Source organism: Leptonychotes weddellii, chromosome 13 (assembly GCF_054177405.1).
Source record: "Leptonychotes weddellii isolate Sample4059 chromosome 13, ASM5417740v2, whole genome shotgun sequence".
Classification (NCBI taxonomy): Eukaryota; Metazoa; Chordata; class Mammalia; order Carnivora; family Phocidae; genus Leptonychotes; species Leptonychotes weddellii.
Window position 1 is genome coordinate 73,245,276 of NC_138381.1, and position 10,039 is coordinate 73,255,314.

Below are 10,039 nucleotides of genomic sequence, written 5' to 3' on the forward strand. Positions count from 1 at the left end.
TCTTAAGGGTCCTTTGTAGCATCTTTTTTTTTTTCCTGAGTAACTTGAAATGAGAGTTGGTGAGGTCCTTTCCTGGATATGAATTGGGCTTTCCTTCTTGAAAAGAGAGGGGGAAAAAATGCAAATACATTGTCTAACAACAAAAAAGAAAGAAAGAGCCTTAAATATAGGAGTTTTTAAAATGTTTCTGATCGCCACTGATACCTAGCATTTAAAAGCCGCAAGGATAAAAAATAAAATAAAAGCCGCAAGGATGTGGAAAAGTAAAGCAAAATTTCTGAACATTTTATATTTTACTATGTGTACATCTCCTTTTTCCTCTCCTTGCTGCTAAGCTAAATCACTTTCTCTTTGTCTGGTTTTAGGATGCTGGAAGAGAAGGAAGAGCCAGGCTTTCTCACTGGTTTAAAGATTCCTGCTCCATGGGCTGCTGGGAAGACTGTGGAAACAGTCCACCCTGTCAGAGACAACTATAAATTTAAAGAAACTGTCCACATCCCAGGAGCTCGCTGCCTGTACCTTAGATTTGATAGCAGATGCTCTTCACAATATGACTATGACAAAGTAAGCAAGACTGGCTTTGTACTGGCTCCACCTCCAATAAGCTGATTTCTTAGATGCTTCTTATTTTTCTTTGCTCCTGGTCACCATTCTTGACTTACTTCTGTCTGCAGATGTCTCTTTGGAGAACTTTAAGATCTGCCTTGAAGGGTAGTGGTTGGGAAATGAAAGAACCAGCAGCTCTGTGTTCTAAGAACCGTATTTTCATGACATGCTGAAAGTGTACTTTTGTAAGCTTTCAAAAAATTTAGATCTGAGTCAGAGGAAATTTTCCTTACTGCTTACCTATTGCCTTCCTTCTGTGCTTGGAATTCCTGTAGACAGGCGATGTCCATTCATCTAGAAAGTTCTTACTGCCCAATTCTGGGGCTTCTCATGTATTCTTTGGGAGAAGGTGGCCTTTTAGAAGAGTTTCAGATGTGCTAGGATCTGTTTTATTTTTATTTAAGTTATTTTTTCTTTGTTGTCAGCACCTCCGGGCCCACGTAGATTTTGAAAAAGAGTAGTTTCCAACCTAGTGGCTTAACAGTTTTAAGTGAAAGGAAACATTTGAGGGGTTGTAGTATTTTTTTTCTGTTTATATTGTTGCATTGCAAACTGCCATGTTGAACTCAGGAGGAAAGGTGAATGAACTTGTGACACATAACCTTATACAAGAACAGCTGAAGGATTATTGCATAGCTTTGTACATATACAGGACTACATTTATGTAGATTGTTAGCTATCCGTTGTCTCCTCTGTGAACTGTATAAGGGCAAAGATCTTAAATCCCTTCCGGGGAGATTCGTAAGTGAAAAATAAAGGACTTCTTAATGGTATATACTCTGAGATGGTGAGACACATCACTGAGCAAATTATAGAATCCTCTTTCCCATCATCTTTTAGGATAGTGAAAACTCCCAGGTGTCCAGAGGGGTTTAAGGTTTGCCTCCAAAACTCACTTTAGCTTGAGGCAAGAGAATTCAGAAAATGGTCTTTGGTAGGCCTTTCAGAGAATAAATCTCCTGCCATCAGCCTCCCCCTCTTCATAGTTCCTGTCATCAGCTACCCCCATTTCCTACATTTAAGTGCTATGACTGTTTAAAATAGAAATGGAGAGATTGGCATATCAGTTGGTGTAATTTTGTTTCTCCTTTAAAACCAGTAATGTGCATCTTCTGACGTATGCTAGCCAGCACCTGCAATGGGCATCAGTGCTCAGTGTGGAGGCACAGGGAGATGTACTCCACAGATAAAAGTAACATTTACTTTTCCAGTGGTCCTGGTTGGTGTCAGCAAAAGGTCCAACAGGGTAAGAGAGCACACCATGATACACGTCAAGGGTTAGAAGCATAGCTTCTGGATCCACACTGAGCTCTCTTGGGTAGTCAGAGGTGGTCAGAGTGCATGTTCGAAGACAGGATTTGGTATTTACAGAACCCAGAGCCTCATTCTTCCAGTGGAAGTATTTGAATGCCAAATGACCTCTAAATGTTTCTCCTGCATATTAGAAAGTTGGTTAATTGGATTTAAATAAATAATCTTTATTGAAGAAAAGTATTGACACGTGAAAACTGACCCAAGAAGCTGCAGCCCCCTTTCTGGCCTAAATATGTGTCATTTTCTTTTTATACCATTAAGCAACATTCTAAAGATATATGGCTTATTTTCCATTTGTTGCATTTTTAAAAATCCTCATTCATTGACTTTTTGGTTTTTGTGTATGTGTGTGTGCTTTTTTTTTTTTGCCTTTATTTCGTTGTGTTAGATATAACCATCTTTCCATATGTATTTGCTCACTTTATTAATTTGGGGGAGGACTGAAGGGGACAAACTGTACCTGTTATTAATGAGTTAAATGTCATTACTTGGCATTAAAATCACTACTTAAAACATATATGTATACTAGCTGGGTAGAACTATGTTAACATGAGGTTCCCTAGGCAATTAAATCGTGGCAAGAGTCATTGTACCCAAATTAGTATCAGTTGTGCCTTAAAAATCAGGGAATATTAGTTCTATAATAACGACACCAGTGCCTGGTTATAAATATGTTTTTGAACAAACTTTTTTTTGCAGCCTTTTTATTTGTAGATGTTGTTTTTGTTTTTCTTTTACAGTCTAACAGTGTATTTTCTGTTTTGAAGTTGGTGATATATGCGGGGCCTAACACAAACAGTAGGAAGGTTGCTGAGTATGGAGGCAACACACTGGGATATGGCAGCCGTAGTGTCTTAGGAACTGGCTGGCCCAAAGACTTGGTGAAGGTATGGTATCCAGTCAGATCCACTTCCTAGAAAAGAAAAATGAACTCCCATTCCCTCTGGCCCTGAGTATTAACTCCAATTCCAGACAGAAACATTGTCTGTGCGTGCTTTTGTTGAGCTGGGGCTGTCTTGCCAGGCCTGGAAACTCACTACCTCGTTCAGAATGACCGTCCTTTAACTTGTAGGGCCTCAGACCCCTGTCCGCTCCAGAACTGGGATCCATTCTCCAGGGACTGAGTGCTCACAGCATTTCCTTCCCTGTCCATTAAAAGGCCTGCTAGTTCTTCCAGCTTGCTTCTTCTCTGCCCTCTCCTGTGATGGGTATCCTAGAACCACAGGGCCATTGCAGTTTAGAAATGTGGAGTCAGTGTTTTCAAAACGAATTGGGGCCTCTGGAGCAATACTAATGATCCATTCTCAAATTGATGAGATACCAGTCATGCTTTGTAATCGGGGCCCTGGAACTACAACATATCTACCTAGAATATGAGTATGAACTGAAACGCCCACTAAAACCTGTAAACCTCTCCAGAGTCTGTCTTGGAGCCTTGATCTCAAATGCATTACGTATCCTCTTTAATTCAGCCACAGACAGCAAGTTACGTCTAGGCGTATAGTCTGGATGTATCCAAATCCCCGTCAGCACGACACTTTTAATTGTTCTTTCATTTCCTACATTTTGTTTCTTACTCGTGGTGTTGGTTCTGCAATACAGAGCAAGGTCTTCCAGCACTCTGTGTTCTTCAAGATATGGGCCGTTTGCCTGCCCTACCAGGACAAGTGAGGTGGTGAAGTGGACAGGGGGAGGGCAGAAAGAATAGAAGTCTGAGGAATTTATTGAAATTATGCTCAAGATTTAATCTTTACTGTGATCCTGCTATTGGGCAGTCGTGGCCCATTTCACAGATGCCTCGTCCCCAGACCTACCTGGTCAGGAGAGACACCTGAAAGGTTGGTGTCCAGATGAGAGGGGATGGAATTTGAGTCAAGCAAGTGATTGAGAAAAGGAGTGAAATATTGCTGTGGTCCTTTTGAAAGTAAATCTCTGAAATTCATTGCTCTCTTGAAAATCATGTGTCTTGTTTTTAAAGTGTATTTTCCCCCCCTTAAATTTTAAGGTGGAAGGAGATACAGTCACCTTCTCCTTTGAAATGAGAAGTGGCCGTGAACACAACACTCCCGATAAAGCTATGTGGGGCTTTGCTTGCACAGTTCGCGCTCAGGTACTTGAATCTAACCACTGCTGTGGGCATAATGTACTTTCTCCTGTGTGCCTCGGTTACATACATCATATTTGCCCTGGAAACAGGGCAGAATATGAGCTGCGGTTTCATCCATCTCTTCCATTTGGCATTCGTAGACTATCACAAGTAGTAGTTTTTTGGAATAAAACTAGCTGTGACCTAAAATCCATTCAACAGCACAGAAAGAATCCATTGCTAGGGGCTCCGTCTTCAAAGCCTGGAGAGGTGATCTGCCTCCAGCATCTTTCCATAGGGCGAAGAAGACTCGAACACCTAATAGAAGTAAGCACTGGGACTCTGGGTTTTTAGAGTAGTGGGATCAGATTTTCATTCTATTCTCAACGGCTCATCTTGCTAGTCTAGGTCTGTCTCTGCTTAATTACATGTGTTACATGCTGTATATGGGTTTAATCTACTCCTTTTAATGTTACCAAATAGTTACTTTCCCCCAGGATTCTAGGTAAATTCTTTTCCCCCCTGGGGTTAAAAAACAAAAACAAGTATTAGGAGTTCTTCTAACCCCTTCAGTTGCCTGATTTGTAAAACCTATTTTAGACTTGGAGATTGCTTGAGTTTAACCAAACTAACACACTCTAGAGTGAAAGTGTCTACTAGAATGAAAGCTCCGTGAGGGCAGGAATCTTTTTTCTCTGCTGTATCTCAAGCACCGAGAATGATACCCTCAGATATTTGTTGAATGAATTCAGTATAAGGGATTGACAATATCTTGGTTCGAGCACAGGATGGAGGTGACAAGGATAGGCACAGCAGAGAGGAATCCATCCAAAGAATCCTGCATGAGATTTGTGCTGTCTCTAATACGGAGTCTTATCAGCTCTTCTCTCTCCAGAATTGTGTTGAGACTTCACTCTGTGGTCATTGCCCCGTGCCACCATCTTTCTCCTCATGGTGTTGGGGACTGTCCTTGTGTCCGATAGCAGTGACACATGATGCTGCTCTGTGAGCCCCTGTGGTCAGTGCGGTGCAGCCCAGGTGCAGGTGCTCGGCTGTGCACACTGACCAGTGTGGTTTGCCCCTCTCTGCGTTGTAGGAGTCGTCGGAGGATGTGTCGGGAGGCTTGCCCTTTCTGGTAGACCTGGCTTTAGGTCTGTCTGTGTTAGCTTGTTCCATGTTGAGAATCCTGTACAATGGACCAGAAATCACCAAAGAAGAAGAAGCCTGTCAGGAGCTATTGCGGTCCAAACTTTTACAAAGGTAAACAGGCTCAGATAGGACTAGTTTTGCTCACAGAGGAAAAAGGACTTCGTGTGGAAAACTACTTTTAGTACATTTCCCAGCTCATTGTGCAGACTGCCTGACAATCCCATAGGTGTCATTGTCATTAAGAAAGAAGGTGAAAATTACAGCAAAGTGCCTTCTGGCCCTTACTTTACTAAATTTGAAATTACAGCCTTGAGTGCATAAGCTTTTCTCCAACCCACATATTGTATAATTAAATTAAAGGATCCCCAAAAGGAGGAGTAGATGAGTGATAAAGCAAACCTATCAAAATGTTTATTCTAGAATCTAGGCGGTGGGTATATGGGCATTACCCAATGGATGCTTTCAACTTTTCTGTAGATTTAAAACTTTTCATAATAAAATGTTGGGGAGGAGGTAGATTCCCAAAGATGTGGTTTCATTTAATGCTCATGTTCCTTTGGCCTCTGGAGAATGTTTGATGAATATTTAACACGTGATGTGATCCTTCGTATATTTGATGTATCTGCAAGCTTTCCATGGCTTTCCAGTTGGAAGAGGAAATGAAGGAGCCCCTTTTCTGTCTGTTCAGGTGCCAGTGGCAGGTGGAGGCCAATGGCGTGATCTCTCCTGCCCTTACTCCAAGCCCATCTCCACTGCCACTGACCATCGAGGAAGACAGAGAATTCACCTACCCCTGTGACGTCCTCGTGCCTCCCGTTGGAAACTACTTTGACCTGCCCCGGATCAGGCTGCCTCCAGGAATCATGATAAAGCTCAGGGAAATTTCTGGGCGTGCTAGACCTCAATTCAGACCAAGTATAAAGTATGTTGCTAAGTAGTGCGCTATTTTTCCCATTGGGGAAAAAAAAAGGTTTAAACAATGGGAGGGGGTAAATTTCTTCTCCTGGTCTAGCAAATGAACCTTTAATTTTACATTTACTTAATGAACGCTAACCACGTACTCTGGGGAGTCCCCTCAGGTGGTATTCCAGGCCATTGGGTGTCAAGGTGTGGGCCCCCAGTCAGCAACAATAGCAACACCTGAACCCTTGTTAGCTCTTGGGCCCCATCTCACACCTGCTGGATCCGAACCTCTGAGGATGGGGCCCAGGTTTTGACAAGTTTTCCATAGGATTCTGAAGCATGCTGAAGTTTGACAAGTTCTAGGTTTTTCTCAGGTGGTTTGACTGTCTACTCGAAGTCCTCAACTTTGGTTTTCTTAGTCCAGAGAGAGATGGTGAGGGGTCTTTCATCTGGAGTGTGAGGTCAGGCACTTATAAATGTCTTTGTGGTCTTCTTGCTTAAAGTCTGTTTGGTGGCCTCTGCGCTGTCTTCTGAAGCATGATTGGCCTTCAGAGAGAAAAAATTTAAGGATAGTTGAAATTTAAAATGAAAAAATACAGAAACGCAATTCGTTTTCAGCCCAACATCCATATGTATGAGATACCACAAGCCATGGTACTGTGTAAAATTAATTGGCACATAAATGGTGGCAAAGATCTTTTGTTAGTCTTAGACCTCTTCCAGCTTTAATATGACTCTAGCTCAAAATATAAAATTAAAGAAAATGGAGTCTCTTTAAATTTGATTTTCACTTTATCAGCTGATGTCAGTTTTGTCAGTTAAACATACTAAGTTATTGCCAACTTGATATGAAAGCCATCATAATGTTCATGCCTCTTTATTGTAATAAAGAAGGTATGGTGAATATTTAATGTATTTAAATCAAAGCCTACACTCCTCAACCTACTGAATACAGGATTGGTAATTTGAGAGCATGGCATCTACCTGACTAGTTTCTATTGTAATCACAGAGAAGTGATTCAGCCAGACGTGATGGAGGAAATGGTGGTATCATGTGTTATTAAGCACTTGAACTTGGTTGATGCACTGCAGTCCCTAATAAATTTCCAGTATCAAGAAGAACATGCTGAGGAATATGACTTACTGTGTAAAATTATGGGAGAGACCTTCAAGAAACTCAATGCCATGGAGAGACAGCTGCAGGTAAGTGAAGGCTAACGTGTTTAGATTTCTCTCTCAAGTGTCGGAAATAATTTCTTTCCTAGAAATTTAATCAAGTTTAAAAAGTGACCTGAAGGGGCGCCTGGGTGGCCCAGTTGTTAAGCGTCTGCCTTCGGCTCAGGTCATGATCCCAGGGTCCTGGGATCGAGCCTCTCATCGGGCTCCCTGCTCAGTGGGGAGTCTGCTTCTCCCTCTCCCACTCCCCTTGCTTGTGTTTCCTCTCTCGCTGTGTCTCTGTCAAATAAATAAATAAAATGTTAAAAAAAAAAAAAGTGACCTGAAGTTTTAAAAAGTTACGACTAAAATTTCCAAGTTTGCAGAGTGCACTTGTTTTTATTTTACATCTCTTCTCATATTGTTTTGTTTTATAATGTATCTATCAGAGTGTTGCAGAATTGGAGCAGAAATGGCAAAGCGAGGTTGATGATGCCATGCAAGGGAAGCTAGAGAACAACATGCCTTTCTTCTATGATTACCATTTCAATGAGGTGAGCAAGTTATGTGATTTATCATTGGGGCATTGGTATTTACAGTGCAAAGGCACATATCGTGTGTGTGGGGGGGGCGGGGGGGTATGTGTGGAGAGACCAAATAACGTTACCTGTTAAAATGTTGCACATGCCAAAATGTACCCATTCTTTACAAAGGTTAAATAAAATTAGATCAGCATATCAATAACACAAATATAAGTTATTAAGTTGTTTTTAACTGATTGATAGTTTTACCATCATTATCAAATTTTGCTTGCCAGCTTTAGGAAATGAAGGGCAGTTATTTATAAGCACTGAAGAAGTCCCCAGAAAGTAGTCGATGCCATTTTAAAATATCAAAGAATAACTTAACAAATGTGCTCTGGCATAGAAATACGGACCAGAGGTGGTGGGTTTTTTTTTCTCCCCCTAAAATTCTCTGTTCCTTTTAACATGAACAGTAAACTCACTTTTTGCAGATCCTGCCTACCATCTTTTCTTGATTTTTCCTTCTTTAGAACAAAATGAAAGAACTAGAACTTTTGTGTTCAATGAGAGAAGTCTCCTTTGATGGAAATGATCTTGAAAACATGGTCCTATCGCTGAGGTTAGTGATGTTAAGAACTGTGTAAAGCTAATTTACTGCCTTGATGCTTAAGACAAAATGTGAAGATCTAGTTTCTTAATAGATATTAAAAATCGTATGCATTCACTAAATATTTGAGTTCAAACTCATTTGTAAACTTGGAAATTTTGATTTTGGCCTTCAAAAGTTAGCAGATAGGCATCTGAAACTGGACAAAGGAACTAAAAGTGGTCCATTTATAACCCTGCGCTCTCTGCTAGGGAAAGGGGAAGGGGAGTGATGTTTATCAGGTTTCTTTTGCTTAGTTTCCCTCTATCTTCTCGTATCCTTTGTAATTAAAAAACGTTGGTTTTGGTGAACCTGAGAACGACTAAATGCACATCAGCCTTTCTTTATAGGGAGAAGTTCCTGCAAGAAGTGAATTCTGTCATACAGAAACCCTCGCACCCACTGGCGAAAACGAAGACGTTGGTGAAGAGTTTAATGAACCGAGCCGAGCTGCTGTTGCATGTCACCATCTCGGCCCAGCCTGGCCTCACGAGAAGCATCTCGGGGACCCCCGCAGAGACACCGGGTACAAAGCCAGCCCCGAGCGGGCGCTCCATACTACTCTGGTCATAAAATACACGTCAGCTACTGAAAGAAAAATCACTCTTGTGTTCTTCTAGGAAGGAGAAAGAGAAGTGCCAACATTTTTTTAGTTTGCCTTTTACTTTTTCCAGCCAAGAGAGACTTTTCATTGAATTCATGTAGTGGTTTGTGAGTCAGCTGAGCATCAGGGGTGTGTCCCCACCTGCCTCATTCAGCATTTCTTGGGAGCCCAGTGACGTCTATTTTTATAATCTAGTGCCCCTTTGTTTATGGCTTGTCATTTTCATAGTAATGTGTACAGTGAGATAGTCAACATTGTGAGTCTTGTAATGCATCATATTTTCCTCTTAAAGGTGAGTTTGCATTGCATCTTTAGTAATTATGTGGAACCTCCTAACATGAATTTTCACTATTTTCCTGGTCACATTTTAATTGTTAGCCTGAAAGGACATTTCTCAAGGAAATAAATGAGTCTTCTTTCTTTTTTTTTTAAAGATTTTATTTATTTATTTCAGAGAGAGAGTGAGAGAGAGAAAGAGCACAAGACAGGGGAGCGGGAGAGGGAGAAGCAGACTCCCCGCCGAGCAGGGAGCCCGATGCGGGACTCGATCCCGGGACTCCAGGATCATGACCTGAGCTGAAGGCAGTCGCTTAACCAACTGAGCCACCCAGGCGCCCGAGTCTTCTTTCTTAAACTAGATCCCCAACACCTGGCATAGCCCATAATGACAATTGTTAATTCTTCCCTTGAGAGGGCAGGATGAGTAAACATGAGACTCTGTGTTACCGAACCCCATAGCCTAATGGACATTGCCAAGCAAGCGAACTTGTTTTCATCCCAGCTTGAGTGCCCAGGGCACCCCTCACATGGGAGAGAAGTTTAGGGTGATTCAGGTTTCCGACCCTAATGAAAGGAGACCATTTGCTGAGAATATCAGGGGAAACGTGCCGAGCGTACAGTATGATCACATACCAAGATGGTCTGCTGACCGCGTCCCTGGCCACAAGGCCTTGGTTAGTTAAAGGTCCCATATGGGGGCGCCTGGGTGGCTCAGTTGGTTAAGCGACTGCCTTCGGCTCAGGTCATGATCCTGGAGTCCCGGGATCGAGTCC

At 41.9% G+C, this 10,039-nt stretch overlaps 1 protein-coding gene across 6 annotated transcripts in view; it reads left to right on the top strand.

Annotated features, from left to right (window-relative positions):
* Positions 1 to 10,039, top strand: part of HECTD4 (HECT domain E3 ubiquitin protein ligase 4) — a 181,973-nt gene that overhangs the window by 99,650 nt on the left and 72,284 nt on the right. For 3 of the 6 annotated variants that reach the window (XM_081802187.1, XM_081802184.1, XM_081802185.1), the window contains exons 21-29: positions 366 to 564; positions 2,661 to 2,807; positions 3,926 to 4,030; positions 5,103 to 5,266; positions 5,844 to 6,077; positions 7,069 to 7,261; positions 7,663 to 7,767; positions 8,268 to 8,356; positions 8,734 to 8,909. In XM_081802187.1, coding sequence (XP_081658313.1) covers positions 366 to 564; positions 2,661 to 2,807; positions 3,926 to 4,030; positions 5,103 to 5,266; positions 5,844 to 6,077; positions 7,069 to 7,261; positions 7,663 to 7,767; positions 8,268 to 8,356; positions 8,734 to 8,909 — 1,412 coding nt within the window. The remainder of the gene's footprint in view (positions 1 to 365; positions 565 to 2,660; positions 2,808 to 3,925; positions 4,031 to 5,102; positions 5,267 to 5,843; positions 6,078 to 7,068; positions 7,262 to 7,662; positions 7,768 to 8,267; positions 8,357 to 8,733; positions 8,910 to 10,039) is intronic. The other 3 variants (XM_081802188.1, XM_081802189.1, XM_081802186.1) reach the window with 1 other exon arrangement.